The sequence below is a fragment of the Salarias fasciatus genome, chromosome 4 (genome assembly GCF_902148845.1).
Source record: "Salarias fasciatus chromosome 4, fSalaFa1.1, whole genome shotgun sequence".
NCBI classification, from domain to species: Eukaryota; Metazoa; Chordata; class Actinopteri; order Blenniiformes; family Blenniidae; genus Salarias; species Salarias fasciatus.
Window position 1 is genome coordinate 10,067,545 of NC_043748.1, and position 26,791 is coordinate 10,094,335.

The window sequence follows — 26,791 nt, forward strand, 5'->3', positions numbered from 1 at the left end:
CTCCCTGTAGAACGCTGAACCTGATAACCCCGCCGCATTATCATACCTGAATATTTATAAGACATAAACAGCAAAGTTGGGAAGTTTCTGATCTCTAAGGGAAGAGAAACTGACATAAGGTCACCCTTTTTTTTAAGATTTGAAAAGAATAATACATGTGATATTTTTCTGTCTCCATCATAGAGATGACATGTATCTACTGTAATTTATTTATAATGAGATATTTGTTGTTTGCTTGCTTCTGTTTGCAGACATGCAGCTGATAGGGGGAAATATTCCTCCAGTCTGTCTAAAATCTAAAATATCATGCAGCTCTGGGATAATTCTGTATTGAACACATCAATGAAGTTATCTAAACAAAGCTGTAAAAAGCTATTGAACAGCAGTAACAATTTAAAGGCATAAGACCAATTCTATGTGTTCTGCAAAGATGTGGAATAAAACAGTTTTAATTTAAAGAGCAGTTGAATGAAAGTTGCTTTGTTCTGGCCTCGAAACTCAATTAGTCTTGTGAGAACTGCAAACCCACCATGCTAGCTGTTTTCCTTCATCTGGCCTGTTCCTTGCCTTGTTTTAATTTTTTTTTTTTAGGCAGTGTAGTTGCACGACACTATCACAGTAACCTTTCATTAATTTTTGCTCAGCGTATAGTACTACTACAGAGGTGTGGTTGTTCTCGTGAATTCTACATTTCCTTCTAGAAAGATGCACTTTAGCAAACTTAAGCTGTGGCCACAAGTCTCCTTCAACTTTTATGAGGTGACCTGCGAGCTGAGACCTGACCCACATTCGGCCAGCTGCTATTTGTAGCAACAACAGGATTCTGTCAGGGAAAAAAAACAAGAAAAATGAAAATACGAAACTCATAAAACCGAATAAATACATGAGGGAGAGGAGCAGAGGATACAGAGAGCAGCAGAGCTGAAAGAGAAAGACCAAGCAGAGCCATTTACTCTTTGTGTGAGTAGATTTTAGCAGCATAAGCCCGACCTTGGAAACGAGGCATTAATACTGCAGAGGACATACACATCCATACACATGCAGCGGTGCAGAGCGAGTCGTCTCACAGTGGCGAGTCTGGATCTCTCTGATCTGCCTTGGTAGGTTGTGTCTCACATGTGTAGCCACACAGAAAAAAAATCCAAATCTATCTGTCTATTTGTCTGATTTCCATTCAGAACACCCTGACATACGCATTGTCATTCACAATGCCCTGCTGTTCTATATTCAATCATTTCCCATCGAGCAATCAAAAATAACAAAATCTCGGTAAATATGACAATCGCATGTCAATTGCTTCTGTCTTTCTTCACCATTTGCCTCTCATCCTCAGTCAGTCTTTCTCCTCCTCTATAATCCCATTCTCTTTGCCCGTCCACCTTCCTTTATCGCCATCAAGCCCAAACTGTTCACCCTAAAGATCCTTAAAGTGGAAGTTAGAATAATCCCCTCCTCCCTTCTCTTTCTCTTTGTTCTTCTTCCTCTTGTGTGTCCTCCATAAAGTTCAGAAAGGACAGAGGAAAGCCAAACGGCTATAAAATCTGCTAGCACTAAATAATCTTGGTGACATTGTCACAGAGTTAGAGACAAATCCACCTTCGGCTCAGTTCTGCCAGACATAAGCAGTTTCCGTTGCCTTATCTCACATGATCTTTACATTGAATCAAGAAAAAAATTTAAATATATAATCTTTATCATTTAAACAGGTAAAAGTTGCATTTCTAGCTGCTCTTTGTTGTTGTGTTTTTAAGTGCTCCTGTTTCAGCTAGGAGCTGTCTCACCTGTATTTTTCATGTTTCCAGCTGACTCGCTCTGAAAGAATGATGTGTGGGGACCGAGTATGTGCTAAATTTATCATATCATTCTGGCTCTTTCAATGTTGAATACATTGGAAAAAACGTACATACTTGTCTATGCACTTCTAAATCAGCCAAAAAAAAAAAAAAAAAACAGCAAATACATGTAATGTTATTTAGTTGTTGCAAGTTGCAGGTTTGTGGATCAGGAAAAGGATACATTTACATTTACACAGGTTTGAAAATGTCATTTAGTGTTTCCAAGTGTATTATTGGTTTTTGCGGCCAACGAAGTAAACCCTTCAGTGACTGCAGGAAAAAAAAAAAAAAATCAAACTACTGCACACGACTTCAGTATATAGACAGAGCCTAAACTTGGAGAGTCTTTTGCCCGATTTCTGGTCACTGAACTGTGATTGGACGCGCTCTGCTCCATCCGTGAAGGGGTTGAGTGAGTGGTCACTTCTCTGTTGCAGCCAGGATGAATTACCACCGCGTTACGACACTGACACAGAATCCACAGGGAGACGCATGGCTCCCTGTGGATGCTTTTGTGCCATAAATCACTGAGCAATTCTTTCACAATCCCTCAATAAAAACAAGAATTTTTTGTCACAGTGACATGTAAGGGAAGAAAAAAAATCTTCCCTTTCGTTCCTCTTTCTCTCCTCTAGCCTAGTTTCCTGTCCTCTAGGTACATCTTAAAAAGTGATGAATCCAGGTTTTTCTTTTTTCCTTCCTCTCTTGTCCTTTTTGTCTTCGTTTCTACCTTGACTGGCTAACCCAAAACAGTCAGGGAAGCTTTCCTTGATTGCTTCACTCGCCGTCCTCAACAATTCCTTCCCCGTCTCTCCTGCTCTGCCTGCCTCTCCCATATCTTCTCTCCATATGCCTCCCCTTCTTTCTCCGTGCCCTTCTTTTCTCTGTCAGTATAAATCAATGACAGGAAGACCGGTGCGTCTTAAAGATTTTGAATATTGATGAATTTGTCTTTTGTGCATTTCACATCTGTCCTGCCCGTGTTTTCTCTTTGTTCCTCTCGAAGGTGATGCTGGCGGAGCGGAAAGGAACCGAGGAGCTGTACGCAATAAAGATCCTGAAGAAGGACGTCGTGATCCAGGACGATGACGTTGAGTGCACCATGGTGGAGAAGAGAGTTTTAGCGCTGGCCGGAAAACCCCCGTTCCTGACGCAGCTGCACTCCACCTTTCAGACTATGGTGTGTGCGCCCAGATTTTCCAGATAAGATTTCGCTTCACCATCGTAAAACCTTGGTGAACCCTTCATCACGCCCTTCTACAATTCCAAGAAAAAGCTAAAGGAACCTCATAAGACACTCTATGTGAAATCCAGTTTCTTTGTTATATTATGTATCAGTGAGTTTCTTTTCTCTGAGGATAAACTCTCCGGGTTTCCTGGTGCCGCTTCAGCTTGAAGTTTTTACACTTCCATTTGCCATTTTTCCAAAGCAAAAGATGCATTCAGCTCCAATTTTTTCCATTGCTTCGGTGCGGCTGTATTCTATGTAACTCTCTTGGTACCCTCTTCTGTTGTTTTTCTCCTGCTGCTTACACTGTTAATGTAAATGCTTAAACTTATTAATTTCTGACATAAATTGATTACATGCAGATTCCTCTATTTTTAGTACATAAAAAATGATAAAGCCTATTTGAAATATTGAGAGTTTTCCTGGTTGTTGTGGCCCACAGACCTTATCTTTGACATCCTTGCTTTAAATCCAAGAGAAGTTCACAACCCCCTATGATTCTTTGGTGCACTCCCCCTGAAGACTTCATGTTTAATGAAAAAATACCCCATGTGCTGGTTTGATGGTGAAAGTAGCCACACTAATGCTAAAAACGAAGAAACAACCATTTTTTCCGAGGCTGAACTGACGCCATTGGTCGACTCCCACACCGTCACGATCCGTTATCAGAAGCGAGCCGCCGTGCGGCGTCCTGCTGAAGGGCACAGCTGCACCGCTGGCTGAGCTCTGTGGTCTTAACAGGAGCCACCCTGCCTGCTGTCACCGGCTCACAGCTGGAATACACACGCGGAATTCAAATTTGATTCATGCTCCCCTTCTGACGTATAATCCATACTACACTGAAGATGAGTCAACACCGGAGTAAATATAGCTCTCTGCTTTCACACTTTACTCTGAGTGCGTTTCATTTACATTCCAATTCCACGTAAACACACTCATCTCTGCATGTTTCTTTTTTCTTTTTTTTTTTTTTTTTTTTGTTGTTGTTGATCAGTGAATCAATTTGAGGTTCGACCAGACAAATAAAGCTAACACGGTCTGCACACATGCACAGACTAGGAATGCCATGCATGCACATACAGTATGCATAATGTATATGGTGTGGAGTACACACACACTCATGCAATTAAGTCTGAATCACACATACGCTGCAGACACACACTGAAAAGCAACTGCGCATAAGACTTATCAGGCAGTGCGGGCCCTGACACACTATTTTCTCTCTCACACACACACACACACACACAAACGGCCACATACTAAATCCTTTCACTTTTTCCTCCACATATTACACCTTATTGGCAATTTCTGTGGATAACAGAGGACAATAGGTCCTTAAATTGATGCCACTGTGCTCACCCAGCTGACAAACTACATTTTCTCTGTTCTGTATCCTTCCCCCATACAGTTTTACTCCTTCACTCATCTTTTTCTGTTTCTCTCCTTTGACCTTCTCGTATTTGTCCCATCTGCTCCCCACCAAAAAAAAAATCCTCTCCCTCCACAGCATTTGACACTCTTTTTTTCTCTCTCCCGTCTAATTCCTCCGTGATCTCTCGTCTTTTATGAAAACTGACCTTTCCCTCGCTGTCTGCCTTTTCTCCGTCTCCATAGGACCGTTTGTATTTTGTCATGGAGTACATAAACGGGGGAGATCTCATGTATCAGATCCAGCAGGTCGGCAAGTTCAAAGAGCCCCATGCTGTGTAAGTAAACACCACACACACGCTCTCCGCTATCTAATGCACTCATCTACCCAAAGTCTGAACCCCATTCAAAGGGATGTTTCACAGGTAAGCTGTAGTGCTTTTCTTTTTTTTTTTTTCAAAATCATAGTGAATAAGCCATCAGCGTTTTGACAGGCTCGGGTGATGGATGAGCAATCTGAGCAGAGCCCGGGGGTGAAATATGTTGTTTGCCCCGATGCACGCCGCAGCCCTCAAGAACTTCAAAGCAACGCAAGTAATCCAGCGGCTCCTGAGAGTTTTCAGTGTGTGGTACAATACCTCTAAAACTGCAGAATATAATTAAGGTGGCTGGCAAGATCACTGGTGTCAAGCCGAACCAGCGGGCTGACACATTTGACAAGCGGGCTGTCGGGGAAGCGAGAGCCTTGGAGAAGTTAGCCCTTCATCTACTTCATAGGGAATTAGAGTTTCTTCCCTCTGGCACAAGGTTTAGACTGCTGAAGGGCAAGTCGAAGTGGATGAGGAACTCTTTTATCTAAGGCCATCCGCTTATTCTCCTTGGTTTAATTTATTTATCAGACAATAGTCAGGGTATTCTGCTCCGTGGATGGGGATCTCGCCTTGAACTTTGGCTCAGAGTCATGCCTCTTTGTATTCCCTCTCTATTCAAGCTCATCTTCTAACAGACACGAATAGTTGGTGACTGCGCCGCGCTGGACGTAATTCTGGGTCACAGAACCCAATGAGCTTCCAAACAAGCTCGCCTTATTCTCTGTGCATCCCCACACCTCCAGAAAACCTTGTGACATGTTTAACACACATTTTACCAACACACACTGACTCTGCACACTCACACAAACATGGCCGACTGCCTGGTCAGTCTGACTAGACTTGTGTTGATCTTATCAGCGGCTGTCTGGCCTTGGAAAGACAGCACTGACCTTTACTTTGACACACAAGCACATACACAAACACATTATTCCCATTTTCTTGCAGTGTTTTCTCTTTGCCCCCTTCTAATTGCTGCTATTGTTTCCCCCTCTGTGTGTGTGTGTGTGTGTGTGTGTGTGTGTGTGTAGATTCTACGCAGCGGAGATAGCCATTGGTCTGTTTTTCCTGCATCTAAAGGGCATCATCTACAGGTGACATTCATGCTCGACACGCTGAATTCATAACAACAAAACAAGTGCTGCTAACACCAGATTCAAGTCGTGTATCCTCCTCACCCTGTGAAGAGTGAAGGAGTTACAAAAAAAACAAAACCACCATGCTTGCACATACATGAATGTATTTATTCCTACTGCTATTCAGCGAGCCTCATATCAGTCATCACAGAATCATGTTCTACTAACTGACTCGCCTGCTTTGTAAAAAGACAAATAACTCTGCAAGTGAGGAAGGGAAAAATCAACAGGACGGCGACCAAGAGCAGATTGCAGGCCGAGACAAAAAACAGAGAGGACAGCGAAGACAGATCACAGACAAAAGAGATAACCTCCTCAGAAATTGACCAGAACATGTCCCGTCAAATTTCAGGCTGTAGTACAAAGGATACTAAATGATCACATAAATCCATGGAGTGAAGAAAAAAGCTCAATGAAATAAACCCACTCTCACAGCAATCCAAAACTATAAAACAAATTATAGTTTCAACCTCACTACAGGCCAAACAAATGAGCAGCTGTTAGGTTAAGTTTGCTTGTTAAAGGTACACTGTGGTTTTCACCGCCCTCAGCCCTCAGAGCTGGATTTTATAGAACACTCAAATCATCCACAAACCAAATCTCTTAGTTCATAAAAGCTCTCCCCAGAGCTTCTTTGCCCACTGACAGATTTCTGCAGACTAATGCTTTTGCTTTAACATCAGTGCTAAGTTGAACATGATATGTATTCATCTGCAATATTCAGAGAGGAGAGTAGAGTCAGATTAATCCTGATACATTCTCAGCGATTGTTGAAGATATTTCAGACAAGAAGGCTTCTTTCTAAAATCACAAAACCTTCGACGGCTTTAGGAGTGTTACTGCTGTCAATCTCCACTTGATAAGTCTGACTCCTTGTCATGCTGGTGAACCGTCCTGTAGAGATCTGAAGCTGGACAATGTCATGCTGGACTGTGAGGGTCACATTAAGATCGCGGACTTCGGTATGTGCAAAGAAAACATGCTGGATGGAGTCACCACCAAGACCTTCTGTGGGACACCCGACTACATCGCTCCTGAGGTACAGTGTGCGCACTGGTTTACGTCTTGGTACTGAATGACAGACAACAAGTATTCAAAATAATGTCTGTGCTTTTTTAAATTCCAGATTATAGCCTACCAGCCGTATGGGAAATCAGTGGACTGGTGGGCCTTTGGAGTCTTGCTGTACGAGATGTTGGCTGGACAGGTTGGTCTTTCTGTGTTTGAGTTTAACTGCATTCACAACGGTTTGTCAGATTGCATAAATTTGACGGTCAAGCTCGTCTGTCTGCAGCACGTGTTTTCACTGAAAAGGAGTTAAACAAACACTCTCGAACGTAGCCTTGAATGTTTGAACGAAAGGTTAGCTAATGAACTGTGTCCGATGAGTGTTCCTCTCATGGCATTAATAATTGTTAAGAGGAAATGGGACATTTGCAAATCCTCAACATCTCATCTGGAGTGGATATTGGAAACTTTGCCTCTGCCTTTCCTCTCTTCTCCAGCCTCCATTTGACGGCGAGGATGAAGATGAGCTATTTCAGTCCATCATGGAGCATCATGTCTCCTACCCCAAGTCAATGTCCAAGGAAGCTGTCGCTATCTGCAAAGGGGTGAGTGTAGTGTGTGTCTACACACACGCACACACACTCACGCTCACACACAGATGACAGCGTCGGGAGGGTATTAAATTTGTTGGAGGGAAAAGCGGCATAATGAGGAAGAGGGAGGGGGTGAGTGAAGGGAGGAGGAGACGGAAGGGACAGAGAGGGACATCACAATTATCTGCATAATTAAAGCCATTGTGTGGGAACATTTATTTGGAGTGAAACAACATTATTCACTCTCATTATCTGTCCCGCTTCCATCTCACCCTCCGTTTCACTCTGTGTCATAATGCCGCTCTCGCTCATCCTCCTCTCTCTCTACAGCCTTCATTGTTTGGCCATTGTTTCGCTTTTTCATTGTACTTGGACGATATCTCTCGATCTCTCCCTCTCTCTCTCACACACACACACACACACACGCACACACACGCACACACATACACATACACACATACACTGGACTACTCGGATAAATTAAGCCTGTGCAGTTGGCTGTGGAAACTCTTAAGAATCAGCCGGGCCCAAAACATTCTCTGGTGCTTCTCAACACCGGCTCCATTATGTTCGATGTATTTAAATGGTTTACAGTATGTTGTCAAACATTAGGTTTTTTTTTCACATAAAAGGGAGGAAATTTATTGTGTATGACTTTTTTAAAATCCTAAAAATTGTGTTTTTTGCTTTGAGTGCTTTCCACGGGTTGATCAATTAAGAATGATACCATGACTGACATCCTGTGCAAACATATTGAAATCAGGGTTTTTACCCGCATTCTCCATGGATTGGGTTTGTCATTTTGTGCATATCTGTCAGATGCAATCTTTAGTACAACCTGTGTGTAGACCAGTTTCACCTTCAGCGTGTGTGTCAGCGTAATATCACGTTTGCACTCGTCTTATTCGACCAAACCGTCAGTAGATCAGGCTCAGTGTGTCTCATAATGCTGTGCAAATACGCATGTGCTTTAAGGATTACTAGTCGTTCATAACGGTATGGAGACACAACCGAACACAACCCCGAGTTTAGACAGGGTTAATGTGGAGAATAAGGCAAAACTAAGTGTATGGAATTAAAGTAAGTCTGTATCCGGAGTGTGTGCCTGTGAGTTGATTACTGCTATAAATGGATCCGATCCTCTCGATGAAACCCATTTCTCTCTGTCTCATCTGTTAACGTTACGCTTCACTGGTCATGGCAAACGACACACACTCATTCACACACACACACACACACACACGCCTGCATGCACTCAAACACGCGTGTGCGCACACACACACTCACAGTGAGAGAGAGACTAGCTGATGTATAGATTGTTTAGATCCACATCCAGTCCTTTCTCGCAGAATGGTTCGTCTCTCTTCCACTCATGATTTCTTAAGGATCGAACGAAGCTCTGCTGGGAGTCAGAAGTCTTGTCTTTCACAATGAGTGGACAATAATGATGCACTAACTAGAAAAATGTGTAAAATTTGCATTTTCAATCATAAAAAATGAGCTGCATTGTTGTTTTTTTAATGAAAGGGGGAGAACTAAAAACAGACTTTCAAGTTACACTTCCCCAGTTATTTTAAAAAGGTCTATTTCTATGAGATCTTTAATAACCTTTAATAACCCCAGCACACACACTCCAACATCCAAAGATACTGCAAGTGTATATTGAGACATGCCGGTGTATATCAGAAATTTAAAGGCAAAGCTGTTCACAACCAAATAATGACAAATATGTACACTGAGATACACACGCCCGCACACACACACACACTCACACACACTCACACACACTCACACACGGTGCTGTGTTATGTATTAGTGATGATTACTGGGGTTGTAGTGCTACGACAGTGGATCTTCAGTGGAGCATGAAAGCTCGCCTCCGTCCACCCCCACAGCTCCCACTGCGCCCTGCCAGCACTGCCTGGGTTAAGTCACTGTAAGTGTGAGTGTGTGTCTGTGTGTGTGTGTGTGTGTAGTGGCGGTGGGACTACATGAAGACTTACTTTGTAAATGCTACAAGATATTTCCATTTTGGAAGAAAAAAAAAAGAAAGAAAAAAATCATTCGAGATGTAAAGTCAATCTCTCAGGACATTGAAAAGAACTGCGTGTATTATGTGAACATGTTGGACAGACTAATGTGTGCACATGCTGGTTTACTGTCCATTGAAGAAAATGGACCGTAAACCAGCGGTGTTTCTAATATTCAGATTCTTTTGAGTTTGCAATTTTGTGGCCATCATCGCTCACCAGTCCATCACATTGAGAACACACATACACACCTACAGGGAATTTAAATTAATGAATGAATCTCTTGAAAGAGATTGGAGGACACGGAATAACATGCATGTGAAGAACATGCAGACTCAACACAGAAAGATGGACTCGACTTGGGAATATTCTTGCTCCATTATGCAGCCAATGCTGCATTTTTCACTGAAAAACAGTGACAAGCTCACTGATTGCAAATTAAACCTCATAGTTATTACAGTTTCAACAGCAGATTTTAAATGGATATTATCCATTAGACCTTTAGATTTTAATAGAAAACGTGTTTAGGATTTACATCAGTGTGATTGAGGTCTTTAAGATGTCAAAAATATTCCTACTAAAATCTTGCTGTATGGAAGTGCCATACTATGATTTCGCATTATTTTGAAATAAGTCATTGAAATTAGTAACTGCAGATCATGTGGTCTTCTCCAGCTTCAGATATTCTCAGGTATTTATGATAGAAATGCAGCTGAGGTTTCTTAACAAAGCAAAACCTACTTTACCATCTGCGTTGCACAACACATCTGAACATCTGCATTAGATCAAATCCATCCTTATGTTCTGAAAATATGAACATGTTTGTGATTATTTTCATTATACTGTGTTTATCTGAGGCTGTATGACAATAAAGACCTGTCTCAGTTTGAAGGCTTCGTGCTACGAAATCTGAGGATCTCTCCCACTAATGCACATTTTCATGACATGAGATTGGTTGCTTGTAAAAATATATTAAAAAACGATTTAAACGTGCTGCTGCACAAACCTTAAAATAAATATGTGTCATATCCTGGAGAAAAAGCTGAAAACTGAGAAGTGTGTGTGTGTGTGTGTGTGTGTGTGTGTGTGTGTGTGTGTGCGCTCAGTGTAAGCTTGACTGACCCTTGGAAAATGTTATTCTGTCTCTAATGTAATGAGTTATGACTGCTGCTCCTTAGGGAGGCACACCCCACCTACACACACACTCACACACACACACACACACACACACACACACACACACACACTCACACACACACTGACGTCACTAAACTTCAGGCCTTTCTCAAGCTTTTGTCTGGACACACACTGTAAACGGTCCTTAATTACGCCTGCGGACAACTGCTGTGGCAAAAGAGGGAAGAAAACAACAGTTATTCATTTGTCTGCAGGCTGTAATGTGGCGACTTGTTTTCGGTCCCAGAGGAGCAGCACCGACGCTGACGTGCAGAACAATATGTGGTTGGATTAAAGTGGAGGAACGGCAAAGAAATTACAATCAAGCCACACCGGGAATTTTATTGAGATCTTTTTATGAACTGAGCTGAATGAAACAATCGTGGTTCTGAAGCTCAGAGGGAAAGAGACAGGAATAAATGAGATGAAACTTTAATGATTCCAGAGGGGAAATTTGGGGCATTGCAGCAGCACACTGTTGAGTGCAGATGAGATTCAGACCTTGCAGGTTAGCATTATGCCTGCTGTGAATGTTTCAACGTAATTCTGAATTACTGAAATACAAGAATGGATTTTGGAAAAAATGTCTTTAAAGTAAAATGTCTTTCAATCACATTAAATATTACTCTGTACAGTGAACATCTGTCTTCTCTGGGTTTTTTTTTTTTTTTCCAGCTGATGACAAAGCATCCAGCGAAACGACTGGGCTGCGGTCCTGAAGGGGAGCGAGACATCAGGGAGCACAGCTTCTTCCGTTACATGGACTGGGAGAAACTGGAGAACAAGGAGGTGCAGCCGCCTTTCAAACCCAGAGCCGTAAGTCTGACCTCTCGAAAACCCCGCTCGACCGCAAGCGTGAACACATGCTCAGTGCACGGCTCCAACCGGGCGCTTCGCTCTGGTTTCCAGTTTTTACTCCTCTTTCCTTCTTTCAGTCTAACTTTCTCTGTTTCCCTTCAACACGTAGCTCTGTCCTTCCTACGTTTTCACTTTCAATGTGACGTCTGTCTCTTTCCCCTCCCCGTGTGAAACAATACACACAGGTAAGTTGGGAATTAATGACGTCGGTAGGGAAACGGAGTGGGCGATGATCATCTTGCCATTAATGTTGATAATGAGACCGGTGCAGTGATAATTCAGAAGGCGGACACTGTGGACAGGACTTAGAAACTAGTCTGTGGTGGCGAGCCTTTCGAATGTGCTGCCTGGTGCAGTAACGTTCTTCTCAACCTGAAAGGGATTTTGTTTCCTGTGGGGTGAGGCTGAGTTGAGACTGAACCTCCAGGGAATCAGAGCTCGTCCATACAGCTCCTGCCGAAGTAACTTGGAAGTACTGTGTTTGTGTTTTGCATTACAGGATTGTTTGTTTTCAAGGAAAAAAAATGAGTTTGACCGTAACGAGAGTCAGAGCGATGTCATGTCATACTCAGCCATATATGCACATACAGTAATACGTACAAAAACACCGCCTCAGGCCGTGAATGCAGCTAGGTTTTTTTTTTTTTTTTTTCATTCTGGAGTTGCAGCTTTCTCTGGGCTTTGCGTATGTGTGTGTTTGATTTCAGCGTACTGCAGTCCCTTCCCGGTTTTCTGTACACATGTGAAAGCCGTTGCCATCGGGACACGGCTATTTTAACTCTGGCGTTTCGCAGCAGACTTCTCTGATGTGGGGACGAACATATGTTGTCTCATCTCTTCTCTCTACTTTCCCTCTTCCACCTCCTCAATCTGCGTTTGATCTCGACTTTCTAATTTCTGTTGTCTTTCATCCCTCCGCTCTGTCACTTCCTTTCTCTCTTTCTCTCTCACACTCTTTCTTCCTACGGAGGAAAATAAATAGATCTGAAACTTTTTAGTTTCTGCCACACGAGCATTTGAGTTTCGGTTTATCATCTGGAAACGGTTCTTTGATCTCTGCTGCTATGTTTTCGGGCCGTTTTTAGCAAATGCAGAATTAAAGTCTGTGTAAAGTAGCAAATAAAATGTGTTTTAAGGTCGTCACATCACCAACATTGCTGTGAAAAGAGGAAGTCGGACATATTTAATGTTTTGGTTCTTTTTTTTTTCATCTAAATTTGCTTTACACAGACTTTATTCGGTGCTTTCATTTTTCTTTGACGGTATGTTTGTTTGCTGTTCCTGAAGGGTGCATGATGCTCGTTCTACTTTCCTAATTGTTCCCGGTGACTCTGTTTTACGCGCCGGGTATGTTTGCGAACTGCCGTGTGTGTGACCGCCGGGCACGGGCGCTGAGCGAAGCTGTGAATGACCAAATGACCAAACGACAGACCGACCGGCGGGCTGGGTTATGAATTCATCCAACACACCAGAGTTGTTCGCGCCATCAACACAGACTTCCACTAAAAAATATCACAGTGTGATCATCCTCATTCGTCTGTCTTGTAATGGACTGGTTAATCGCCATCGTTGTCCAGAAGACGTCCTCCGCCCGTCCATGTCTTCACCGCTCCATCTGTTTGCCGTGGCCATGCATCGCCCCATCTGTCCTTTCACCTACACATTTTATTTGTCCTCTCTGTGTTCACAGTTTTTTTTTTTTGTTTCGTTTTGTTTAATTTTTGTGTTTCTGTTTATCTGCATGCTCTGAGACCCAGTCTCAAATCAAACCTGCCCTGCAGTGCACTACAGAAACCTCTTCCACAAAATCATTACAAATCTGAATTTGAGACACTCCAGTTTGACATTTATCCACAGAAACTCTGTGACGCTCGTTTCATCTGCCCGCCCCCCCCCCCCAAAAAAAAAAGAAAAAAGAAAAACAGGTAAAAACAAATGCAAGTAATTAGCTGCAAATACTATCTGACCCTAGTGTATTCCTCATTTCACACGTTTCCCCCAAACTATAAACAGTCTGGCTTCATTTCATTTAGTTTTCTGAGTAAGAGAGATTTAATGAGTTTGTAGTTTTCCTCTGGGTGATGTTGTCAGAGGACACCGAATCCTTGTTGTGTTAATTAAAGCTCAGTGATGGAGATGGGGGGTGAAAAAAAAAAAAAAAGAAGGAATAGTTGGGCCTAAAGTTTCCTTTGAGGCGCACTTGTCGGGAAAATATTGTTTTCAAGTTAATAAGTTATTTTATGTACTTAAGATGAACGCAAATCTCAGGAGTGTATCGGCTCTTTTATGCTTTCCAGTGGTCAGAATATGGAAATGGGTGGACTTACATGAACAAGTACTTCCTTTTTTTTGCTGCAGATTGCTTGTTGGAGAAAACAAACTCCACCTAATGTGACTTTGGAAATGATTTATCAATCTTTTCAGCGTTTCACTGGATTGTGATAAACGTCCCAACAAATTAGACATTTTACCATCTTTAGCTCTGAGCCTTTGAAAAAAATCCTTTTATATCATAAAAGTTCTAAACAATGAAATTTAGAGGTGACGCCCAAAACAAAAAAAGAAACTATTTGTGTTTGAGTTAATTTTTACCCAAAAGCAGCTTCCCCATGCGCGACACAGGCGTGGCCCCCTGCTGGATGTAGTGCACTGCCACAGGTTGCTTGAGACTTCCTGTTATGTTGACAATTTTGAGTTGGAGATGCTTCAAATATCTGAGCAAGGAAAAACATACCTGAGGCGCGCTTGATTTATGCTCCGCTGAGAGTGGCTGCAGGAGCGTTAAATGAAGCGCACCTCGGGTGCAGGCACTTGTTCTGATAGTTGAAACGGTGTTTGAGTGACGGTCATCTCACGCCCTGGTTCAACCTGCCATTCCCCTTCTTTTGTTCTCCTCTCCTTCTTCACCCCCTCCCCACCCAACCACCCACCCTCGATCCATCCACACCTCTCCATCCCCACTCTGACCCCTCTCCGATCCACCCCTCCCCCCCTTGTACTCCATCCCTTCCCGCCCTCCTTAACAGTGCGGACGTGAAGCCGAGAACTTTGACCGTTTTTTCACTCGCCACCCGCCGGTGCTGACCCCTCCTGACGAGGAAGTGATTCAGAACTTGGATCAAGACGAGTTCCAGGGATTCTCCTTTATCAACCCGGAGTTCCCAGGAGCCGCTGCTACCTGCCCTGCAGAGCAGGCTTGATTCCCTGATTTCAGCTTCTGCATGGGCACATGGAGACACACACACACACACACACACACACACACGCACACACACACATCATTATATCCTGGAAATTATTTGTGTGACAGCCGTCAAAATGTCATTAACCTGAAACAGAATTTTCAGATTTGGTCTCCTCTCCGTTGCCACCCTGATGAAGTGTTGATCCCGTTTGAGGACTAAAAATATACGATTGCATGTGTTGTAGCACTCTCGTGGAAATAGCAAACTGCTTTCAAACAAAACGATCATGCTTGTAAAGCATGCAACCAAATTACTGCTACAAGTGGGATTCACAGTTGACTTTTTCCTTAGCTTTGATTTCCAGGGTCTTATTGCTTTGAGCCAATGGAGTATAATCTTATGCATGACACAGTACGTGACATTTGAAGAAAAATGATTTGCCACATGCTTTTTTTTTCTTTTCTTTTTCTTTTTTTTTAATCAGGCTTATTTTGCATTTATGGTAATTCTCTGCTCCCCTGCAGTGTGAACAAAGAGTGTGTGTTTAATTTACCATTCCATGATCAAAAAAATGCTTCAAAATTAACTGTGGCCTTTTGCATTTCACCAATTCTTCACTTTAAAATGGGGGGGGGGGAATGTTCACACAATTACAAAACCGTATCTGTGAAAACAGGACGTTTTTAAAAGATGGGTAACGTTACTGCAGAGTATTGTTCCCACAACCGTCTGAGCAACAACTGCAAGATTTGATGTGTAAACTAGCTTCAGCTTCCATGTTATGACTTTTATGTTGGGTGAATTTTGACTTTTAACTTTTCCTTTGTTCATTCCATGGTTGTTCCGGCACATGTTGGTTAGGCCTGCAATCTGTGTGTGCTTTTTATCGAGTGTACAATAATATTAGTGTCTTTTTATCCTTATCTTAGCGAAAACTGGAATGCTTGACATACATGCATGAGTTGCTATATCAGAAGTTTCCCAGGACCTTCTCTCCCTGCTGCATTTTAGCATCTCAGAAAGCGTTGCTTGATCAATAGGTGGGGTAATACGAGTAAAATGCAGCAAGGAAATGTAGTTTTTTTATAGAAGGTTTGAGTCAGTAAAATACACAATACTATTTATTATACTCCTATTATCTAGTATTTAAGCAATGAAAGAGACTAGCGGTTTCTTAGTGTTTTACAAAAGCATGATTCCAATACCTGGGTGTTTGTTTACAGTGTGTGTATGCGCCTGCACATCAATGTTTTATACGTGTGAACGAGCACTGTGTGTGAAAGTGCACATTTGCGATGGGACGCATGTCCTCGCTGCCTTCGCAGCGTCTTGCCTGGCCTCGTGTTTACGTTCGTTGGTATGACCGTTTCAGCAGCCTCCCGTCATATCAGGCAGTATTAGGATCATCCACTTTATCTCTGGGGATTGATTGATTATATTTCATTTAAAATTTAAAAGAAAATTTTGATTTAACATTTTTAGATTGCAGGAGTTGCGTTCCTAAATTTTTATTCTCTTTTCCTTATTTTCGACTGCTAATTTAAATCTTAAATTTCCTAGAAAGTCTCTGAGCCCTGCGAGGGTCTTTTACTCTGTTTTTAAACTGCAGAGTCGAAGCCTGTGCTTCTAAAAAAAAAAAAAAAAAAAAAAAAAAAAAACTGAAATGTTCTTAGTATTGACTAAAGTAAAATCTAATGAATGGGATCAATATGTTGTGTGACTTAGAGTTCCGGTCAAGCTTTTTGCAGCAGTGTCTTCACTCAGAGTGGTCGGTGTCTTTCAAGTTGCCCTCTCTTTGTGTGTGTGATGGTAATTTCCATCCCAACATCTGTTTTCTGTGTGGACACAAGTCAAAATGAGATTTCCTGAAGCAGAAAAACAGACTGAGAAGAGGATAAATAGCTATAAGTTAAAACAATTTACAGATGTGGTAAAGGCATCTGTCCAGCTTTTTAACTGTACTTTACGTCTCAACGAGTGTGTCCACACACACATATCCATGACTGAAAATGTGGGTTTGGTAGTTGTAATGATAGATGCTGAGTCCAGAGGGAAAAAAAAAACCTGACCAGTGTCAGAGTTCAGTTCCAGTCGGACTGGGTTCTGTTAGGTTAAGAAAAGTATTGTTTTACATCTAAGACCTTTAAAGCACATTAGACGCTACAGTAAAACACGCCACAGTTCTGACCACCAAGCTGTTCCATTCAACACCACAGACAGTAGTTCAGGAAGTCCACAGCTACCATTAACCGTCTGCTTCTAAATCATAGCTAGTCTTCTGATTTAATTCACTCTCTTTTGGTCTGATCAGAAAGTTCATCTCCCGCTCCGTCGCATCTTGGCACCACTGCTAGTTGATGAGTTGGCAAATTATTAGCATACTCCTAAAAAGTTAATTCCTGCTTCTAGTTCTGTTGTTTTCTTGCACCTGGATTGATTTTTTTTAACATGATCATTAATTGGCAGTGCTGTATGTTGCTGTTGCCGCTGTCTTGAGGCACGTTTGCTTCAATTTTCCTCAGGTCTGACTGTGTTTGGGCGCCACTTCGCATTTTTCTTTCTTTTTTCCAGTGAAAATTGAGCTGCAGAAACGCAGCCTTACAGTTTTTCTTTATTTGAACACTTATCTGGTGTGGCGAGAGACGTGTCAGTCACCACCGCCATGGCTGTGGACGCGATCTTATCAGCAAGGTAATAACAGACATCTCAGAATATCATTAGGAAAGATCAGAGCTCAATAGCGGATCTATCGCAGAGAACAGCCGCCCTGATGGACTCTCACTTCCCCGAGCTTATAGCAATCTTTTGCTTTATTTTTACTGGGCTATGCCCTGAGAAAGGGTTAGTAGAAATACTAATGTCCCCCAAAGCCCTGTCAGGAAATCACAGTGGAAAAGTCAGCATTGAGGATTATTATATCCTTTGGTGACTTTGCTGCAGAATAGGTTCACACAGAACCTCCTATTAACACTTAAATAGATCATGTTCGAGGATCTTTGGAGGGTAAGTAGTGATTTTCCATCTGGACATGGTGGGTCCTGCCAGCTATCTCCTGTGTTCCTTTTTTAACCCGCTCGTGTGTTTTTATAACCGGATGAACCCCATTAACCCCAAACCGCCCGTTGTGTTGCGCCCCTTCGTCAGTATTTATTTCAGTCACTGTATCCTGCATTTTAACAGCAAGAGCATATACTTAACACATATATACCTATACATAAACATATATTAGTGTCAAATGTTGATATTTACCAGTTATTCTACATGTGGTCAGTATTTAGAGGGAGGAGAAGAGGAAGGGTCGTACTCCTGGATTGGTGTTTCCGTTTCCACGATTTTGTTCTTACTGAAGGAAAAGATAAATGAACTGCATGAGAAAAAAAAAGAGCTTTCGTTTGACCTTATTAGATACAACTTATATGCATTTAACATATTAGGATGGTCCATGTTCCCTGTGTCAGCAGTGCTTCAAAGGTGTGATCCAAGCTATTGTTTATGTGCGCTGTGTGGAAAATACATATTTATATCGGAAAAAAAGAAGAAAAAAAATGCTTTTCACAATGCTTTCCATGTGCCAAATTTTTGTTTTTCTTTTTTGTTTTCCAAAAAAAAAAGAGATACATACCTAAAATAAAGAATTTAAACTATTAAATGTTGTTTTCAATCTGTTTTTCAGTATATTTATTTTGTATGTTTTCAATGATTCTGTAGATGTTTGTATTGACTGAGGCTTTTTCCACATTTGTGTATCTTCTGTATGTTTTTTTTCAAAACCTCTTATTCACATGAAACTGAAATATTGCTTCCTGAGACAAAAAAAAAAATAGAAATCTGTGGTGGCAGAAGACCGAAGACCATCAGAAACAGACAAAAAAAAAAAAAAGCCAGTGAGCGGGAAAAGATAAGGGTGATGGAGGATGACAGACAGGCTATGCAGAAGCTGCAAGATGAGGGAAGCATTGAACAGCGGCGAAGGAACGATCGGAGAGGAGAGGAATAGGTGTTGAGGAAGGGGACGGCAGTGAGGAGGGAGAGACGGAGGGAGGGGACGGGGATGCAAAGCGAAGCTCTGTGAAGCGAGGCAGGCGGCTACAACGGGCTGTGCATATTTCATGGCTGCCACTTATCATAAGAGCCTTTCTCTGATGGGGGAGCGTAGGTCTGATGACTTCAAGGAAATAACATGCAGAACACGGCCTACATACACACAGCCCTGCTGAGCCACTCAGCCGCTTCCTGCCGCCTTTAAAGCTGCTCACAATCCACTGCGGCGGAGCCGCCGCTGCCGCGCTGACAAGCCGCACATTTACTTTTAATAACTGTATGTTGCACCACTTACTACTCCTAGTACATTATATTGTTAACAAGTGTGGACACACACCAGACTGAGTGGTTGAGAGTCTCACAGTGTGATAGGAAGCAGCATGAAAATGGTGGCAATAAGTGAGCTTTCGAATTTGTAACTGGGAATGAAAATACTCTGGCAGTGAGTATAAGTGCTCAAATGCGTGTGGACGGGTGCCTCATACAGTACACTCACCTCACAGTGAAAATAGCCCTGCTTTGAGCCATGGCTTGTTTTTTGTTTCCTTTTTCTTTTGCAGAAACATGCTGTGTTCCACGTGTTAATCTCAGATCTCCTCTTCGGCGTTAACCTTCCTGATGTGTGTTTACATTAGAACGGCTTCATGTTTTATCACACAGTCTTCGCTCAAGTGGTTTTCCCAAAACTGATAAATGATTTATTTTTAGGTTAATAGTTTGACATTTGAGGGAATACCCCGAATCACTTTCTCGCCTTCAGGTTAGAAGAGAATTTCACTCTGTTTAAAGATACCTGAGATTTCACTCCGGTGTCTATTAAAAATGAAGCAAGAGCCAACAGCAAACTAGATTTTAATTAACACTGAAAACTGTGGGAAATAGCTATTGCAGTTTAGTCATATCTTTCCAGGACTACAGATGAACAGTACTTAACACATTTTTATCTTAATTCGCTCTAAAATTCAGGGGTGGAAATATGTTTGCAATCCCAACTTTATATCTCAAGCTGCTGCTGTGTAAAAGGATGGAAACAATAAATAACACTGTGTGATGAATTCCCTGTTAAAGAGAGGTTTTTCCTCAGGTCCAGCTTGGGAACTGGAAAACAGCACGAAGAGCTTAAATAGGCTGGTAAGACTACTGGATGAGACAAGTCGCTCTGGGATTGTGAGGTGCTAGAAGAGCCTGGGGTTCGGTTCCCATCTGTTGTGTAACTTTTCTACTCTTTTGCTCTATTTTGTGTTTGCCTATGTCCACAAAAGTCACTTCTAAACACAGAAAAATGAGTGGATGGAGAACACACTCGCCCAGAGCCTGTTCTGGTTCAAATGTAAGACAAGTGAGTTCAGAGGGGGGTTTGAGGAGCCGCGGGGGGGCATTCCTGGCTTCGCTGTCCTCTTTCATATTTCCTGCTAGATATTGTCAGTGTTAAGAAAAGGGGAAGCTTTAACAGGTAAGAAGATACCTGATGGTACTGTCGGGAGAAAAGGTTAAATCCCACATCTGGGTGAAACTGGTTGGTTTTGAACAGATCCATTAAACTCTAATTTCTTTCTAAAATGATCGTGTGTTTGATTCCAAGCTAAACTGTGTATCCGGGGACCGTAGAGAGGTGGTTTCCAAACTTTTTTCCCCTGAAGCGAAATGACAAAAGCCAATAAAGTCGATCGCAGGTGGATCCACCATCTCTTCCCAACAACCAAAAAAAAAGGAAAAGAAATGGGCAGTTTCCCAAGTCTGTACTGAATTCCAGGAGGCACCTTGTTGCGTGTTTCTTTGACATGTGCAAATCCAATTTTAACAGTCTAGTAGCTCATTTAAAGAGGTACCAGGATCAATATCAATATAAAACTGAACAGTTAGTAAGAGTTCATATATGCAATATATTCCAGTTTCCCTGATTATTTAAATTATGATGCATATTAAGTGAGCAACTACATCCGTCTTTGTTAACTGAACGCTGACATTGTAGTGCGGCTGCATTTTGTGAAAATTTATTCTAAAGCAATTCAGGCCCCCGTGCAACAGTAAGTTCCAGCATGTAAGCTGTATAAAGTTTGCATTGGAGTACATGTAATAGCCAGTGTACACAGTAAGCCGCAGCCCTGCTGGAGTGTGTGTGATAATTAATTCCAAATGTTGCAGCCCCCAAATTAAAGCCAGTGGCTTCAGCACAAAGCAGCCGGCGCTTATCAGCCCAAAACAGGTCAGCGTTCGATACCGCCTTTCATTCACCCTCCTCTCCTCTTCACCTCCCCTTTCCTCTGTGCCTCCCACTCTCCCCGCATCCTCAGCTGACATCGGCTCGTCTCCCGCTAATCCTCTCGTTACTGAAAAGAGATGGGATGAGAGAGAGAGAGAGAGAGAGGGTGGTGGAGGGGACTGAGGCAGGGAGGCAAAAGGGAGGGAAGGGAGGTGCAAGGAGGCAAAGACTAAATTGAACACTTGGAGTCATGTTTCTCTAATAAAGCCAGCGCCTCTGGAATACAGTGATGTGAAACGTTCTGTGTATTTGCCCTAATGCCTCTGTATATTCTAATCTTTCTATCTATGCATCTCCACCGAGGGCCAATGATATTTATCTTACCCCCTGTCCTTCGCTGCATCTCTTTTTTCCCTCTGCATATCTCTGTCTCTCTGCCTCGCAGCATTAGCTGCAACTGAAGCGTGCTGAGATGGAACACATTATGAGCTGGCCTACATGGCTGGCAGCTGTGTGTATATGTGTGTTGCAGAGGGAGGGAGGCTCCGTCTGTGTGTATGTGCACAGTGAATAACTGTGTGTGTGTGCACACACGTGCGCAGTGGTGAATTTTCACAGTTCTGGATACATACAGTACAGATCTGTGTGGTTTTTGTGTCCACTTGTCTCAGACGCATGTTGGTAACCTAATTTGAGGACTGTACAGCTGAGAATCTGTGAACTATTCTTGAAGCTTGATGGGAGATTCATGTTTCAGCTGCTGCTTTGATCTGTTCCACACATTCATACAGCTGAACGTTCTCTAACTTGGCCGAGCTTAGTTTTTCTCCTGCTCCTGTAGGAAATCGCACTTATAACTTCGATGCTCTGCAGGAGGCATTTTACAGAAAGCCACATTAAAGCCACAGCCGTTATGTTACTAAACACTAATGTTGAAGATCCAGCTGTTCGTGAAAACTGTTGTCTTGATGGTTGATGTAACTATCCTGAAGTTATTCTCTCAGGACCGTATGAACTCTGCTCTCTGAATACAGTTGATTGAGTCTGTGAGGAAAATACACAAAATATCCAGCTTTTTTTCCAGAAGTATTGATAAACAAAGAGAATTTAAACCAAAGAGGAGAGGCTATTTAAAAAAAAACAAAAAAAAAAAACGAGTATTGTATGAACATTACTTGAAGCTCCTCTTCACTTCTTTCCTTGCCGCTCGCTGTGATTTGCACTGTGGTCTTGGGTGTTTGTCTCATTCAGGTGCTGCCAGAAGTTTAAACTCCTGACTTTCGGGGTGTATGTGGTAATTTGGTAAACTGTTTTCACTCCGAGTGAGACATATTTATTCCTGAAATTCTTAGTTTGATCAAAAAGTTGTTTATGTTCCCTAAAATGACAGATACACAGAGAATGATAACGGGTGACTGATTTTATATTCATGAAAAACAAGGATGATCGCTGGATGTCTTCAATTGAAATCAGCACTTCTTCCATTTGATGATTTTCTCATTTGAATAATTAGGAAATATAAAATTCAAACAATTTTTTAAAAAATCATAGATGAAACTGTATAGTAAAGGTGATCAGTCTGGCTCGTCGGATCAAGTTGGTGTTAAATATTTGATCTTTTTTCATGAAGTTAGCGGCCGTGCCTGTCACACTGAGCTGAATGGAGCACAGGGAAGATGAATGGATGGCTGGTACAAAGTGACTTGAAGTACTAAACTGAGCGTGGCACCGTCCATGCTCCTCATTCACCCTTCTTCTGGGAGCTTCCTGCACAGAAATATTTGCGTGAAAGCCCTCTTTCCTCCTACTGATTGTACACATGCTTTGAAGAAACAACAAAAATCTCCAGCCAGGTTCACGTCTCGGTGTGTGTGCGTGTGTGTGTCTGAAACAAACGGCAGCCGCTCTGTTTTACCGCAGCTACCGTGCTGTTTCCCCTCCCCCGCCGGCCAACACACACTCCTCCATCTTTAACAGCCTCTTCTCTCGTCCGTACACAAACCGAGCAACGCAGTGAATTAACAATTCCCTGCCCCAGAGAAACCCTTTTACTACGACTACTGCCACTGTGAGTGAACACATGCACGCAAACACACACACACACACACACACACACACACACACACACACACACACACACACACACACACACACACGGCTACACGCAGCAATCCCTCAACTCCAACACAAAGTCACAGTTCCTGTTGCTCTCAAGTCTTTCCCATCTTGATGTGCCGTTTGCCATGTAGCAGCTTCTTTCTCCCAGGTGGGTCTGACCCTCTTTAATTCACTAAACTCCAGGGGTCTCCCTGTTCGAAAGGTCTCACACTATTCTTAATATTTCTTTGGAATCGCTCCCCTCTCATAAGTCTTGGAACAGAGAAGGGCGCTGTGCTTGTTTTTTTATTTTCTGTGAAGACCCTCGCACCGACGGCAGCAAAACAAGCAGGCAGATAACGCTGCTGTCCTATTTTCACAGCGGGAAAGCCACTAAAACAGCATTTCTTTGTAGATACACACCCTTACTTAGCATGTCCAAGCTGCTGTACAGACATCTTCCCCTGTCAGGTTTATAGCACGGCTCCTGTACGCCTGCTTTGCAGCCGAAGGGAAAAAGAACCTTGAGTTTTTTTTTCATGATAAAATTACAGCGGCTTGATTGACGCTGGCTGTTCGCCATACATGAACACAAGGTTATGAATGGACGATGTGAACATTGTGAAGTGTTTGCCACCTTTTACCCACCCAGCAGCGATCAGGTCAAGAACAGAGGAGGCATCGGATTGGAACCAGTGATTTAAAATATTCAATGTCGTTTAAGAGGTTGCTTTTTTTTAAGTAACAAAATTCTTTTTTCATTCATTGATTTTGGAAAAAAAAGTCCTTGTTTACCTGCTAATATCCATAGATTTAAACAGAACGTCATAATTAAAAGAATCGTAAACTATCTAACAGCAGTGCATTCTCTTCTCCTCCCCAATCCATCCCACAATCCTCCAATCATTTATCTGCCTTCGTTCCCTCCTGTCACACCTTCATGATCTCCAAACTCCACACGCAGAGAAACCGCCAAGACACCTGTAACTTCGACAAGGAGTTCACCAAGATGCCGGTGGACTTGACGCCAACAGACAAGCTCTTCATCATGAACCTGGACCAGGACGAGTTCCTCGGCTTCTCCTACACCAACCCTGAATACGTGGCGCCAAACTAGCAGCGGATCACGTGACGGACTGGTAGAAAAAATAAGGTTTCAAAGAGGATTGGAGGGCGAATTTCCATTATTTTTCTTTTTTTTTTTTTTTTTTTACAAAACGTTTCATTTCAAGTCACCTTAGAGAAATATCGCAATGCCAGACTTACAGTACTTCAGCCCCCGGATGCCAAAGAGTTTGGTGAAATAAATCAGACATGCCACAGAGCTTATAGTACATATAACTGAACTCGGCTCAACAAGATCTTTTCAATATTTTATGCAATTATTTTATTAAGATTACAATTTCCTGCTTTGTTTGACGTCATTTCTCTGTTTAATTTCTGTTCAAAACTCCCACTTTGATTGACTTATATCCAGCTGAAGCATTGTGATATGATCTCTTTCATTATTCCATGAAGCTTCACTGCGTCACAGAAACATTTGAACCGAGTCGTATTAACCATGAAAGAAACGTCACTTAATCTTTCCATACAGTGTCAAATAAACCCAGAAAGAATCCACGCGGCAGTCTGAGGCACTGGAAGACGATTTTCCTGCCAGTAATTAGTGAGCTTGAATAGAGTATTGACCTGAGTCAGTGTGGAGTGCATTTCTTTTCAGTGGCAAAGCCTTCATTTCACTTTTCTTCTCTGTCTTTATTCCCAACGGGAACCAAATCCACACAGCACAATTAAAATGCACTCTTGGTGTTTCTCAATTAACAAAATGATTTTATCAGCATTTGATCTTTGGATTATGGTGTTAAATGTCTGAAGTTTCATATAATGTCATGAGCACTGATGTGAATGGTTCTCCTGCTCTTGGTAGTCGTCTTCACAAGCAGCTTCATCAACAAATCAACAATCAACAACTTCTGTAACTATTGTGTGTTGACCGTGGCCGCCGCTTTCAGCCAGCTTGTTACACTGGATGTATTACATAGAGGAATATTCCAAAATTGACAAACTTATTTTCATTTCATCCTTCTTTTTGCTTTCTCCCTCCTGAACATTCCCACCTGTCATTACCTGTTCGTTTCATGGTTTGTCTGTCTGTCTGTCTGTCAGATGAGGCCTCGGTCAGAGCTTGGTGTGACGAGGTGTTGCCAGCTTGGTACTGCAGCAATCTTCAAACAAGCATTCACATAGACACACACACACACACACACACACACACACACACACACACACACACACACACACATAGAGAACAATGAGCTTTGACGAACCCCAAGTGAGTAATTTCACAAACAGCAATAATAGCAGCAAGACAACAAGAACGATGCTGCTTTTTTCGTTTTGTTTCATTGGTTTTTTTTTTTCTCCTCCTTCCTCTAAAGCATCCAACCATAACAGTGTGTTGGTGCTGTTTATATGTACATAAATACATGTGGATTTATTGATAAATGTTCATATGCTGTGTGTGTGTGTGTGTGTGTGTGTGTGTGTGTGTGTGTGTGCGTGCGTGTGTGCGTGTGCGTGTGTGTGGATAAAGCCAATTATTTCAAACTCAGCTGAATTTCAGGAAATCTGCCTTCTAGCTTCAAACCACATTACACTGGCTATAATGCTAACCAACTCACACACACAAACACACACACACGCACTGTCTGATCCATGACTGAGGAGGGTTGGAATTATTAGGTGAAGCGTAACAAGGCGGACAATGACTGTGAAATGTTCGCTCCTGGAGGCACACTAGACATATACTGTAGGTCCATTGCACAGGCCTAGATTTTCCCCTTCTTTAATCAGCACACACAGTACCCTCATGCATACTATATAAAGTGCACATGCCTATATTGTACATATTTATAAATATGCACTCAGAGCCCTCCTTGAGTCCTTCACCTTTGGGGAAATTTTACTCTGCGGTCTTTTTTGTTGTGTTTTGATGTTGTACAATATAATATGCATAAGGTATAATTTGTGCTTTGACCTGTCAGCGCTCAGCTGTACATTGCTTTTGCTCAAGAGTGTAAATATCTCCCAACGTGAATGAAGCCTAATCTTGATGTCTGACCTCGAGAACGACGGACCCTGAAGCACTCGAAAGCACTCGACGGCGGACCACCTGTTCGTATGTGTCGCTCCACATGTACACGGCCAACGTTAAGCACTCTGCAATTTAGCAAAGGTCTTTCTGCACCTATGATAAGAAATCTGTAGTTCCTGACTCGATGTCGACAGACTAAACAGCACAGACGTGTTAGAACAGACGCACATCCACAATAAAACACGAGCTGCTGTTTATTAGATGCTCCGCCCGTGAACTTCAGCCAGTACACACTCACGTTTGGTGTTAAAACTCACTCTTCAGGACTTTGAGGATTTATACTATGCATGCATGTAATTATCTCTTTCTCTCTCTTCATATCTTACTCCATGTGAAATGGATTTATTCTGTACTAACTGTTGAACTGGTGTGTGAGATAATGACTTTATTAGACAATAGCAGTTTATGGCAAACGTGTGTCTCATGTCATTGCGACTTATTTGCTAAGAATTAAAAAGGACACATGTCCATATATGATTATTTTTCAAGATGTAAGAGTCTTCCATTTAAA

General features: G+C 42.2%; 1 protein-coding gene across 2 annotated transcripts in view; it reads left to right on the plus strand.

Moving 5' to 3' along the window:
• prkcbb (protein kinase C, beta b) overlaps window positions 1-24,308 on the plus strand; it is a 75,539-nt gene extending 51,231 nt beyond the window's left edge. The window contains exons 10-17 of one of the 2 annotated variants that reach the window (XM_030090001.1): window positions 2,842-3,015; window positions 4,678-4,769; window positions 5,831-5,893; window positions 6,836-6,974; window positions 7,062-7,142; window positions 7,441-7,548; window positions 11,418-11,558; window positions 24,091-24,308. In XM_030090001.1, coding sequence (XP_029945861.1) covers window positions 2,842-3,015; window positions 4,678-4,769; window positions 5,831-5,893; window positions 6,836-6,974; window positions 7,062-7,142; window positions 7,441-7,548; window positions 11,418-11,558; window positions 24,091-24,243 — 951 coding nt within the window. In that variant the 3' untranslated portion in view covers window positions 24,244-24,308. Of the gene's footprint in view, window positions 1-2,841; window positions 3,016-4,677; window positions 4,770-5,830; window positions 5,894-6,835; window positions 6,975-7,061; window positions 7,143-7,440; window positions 7,549-11,417; window positions 11,559-14,626; window positions 18,388-24,090 lie in introns of those variants that run through there. The other variant, XM_030090000.1, reaches the window with a different exon arrangement.
• The last annotated feature ends 2,483 nt before the right edge of the window (window positions 24,309-26,791 follow it).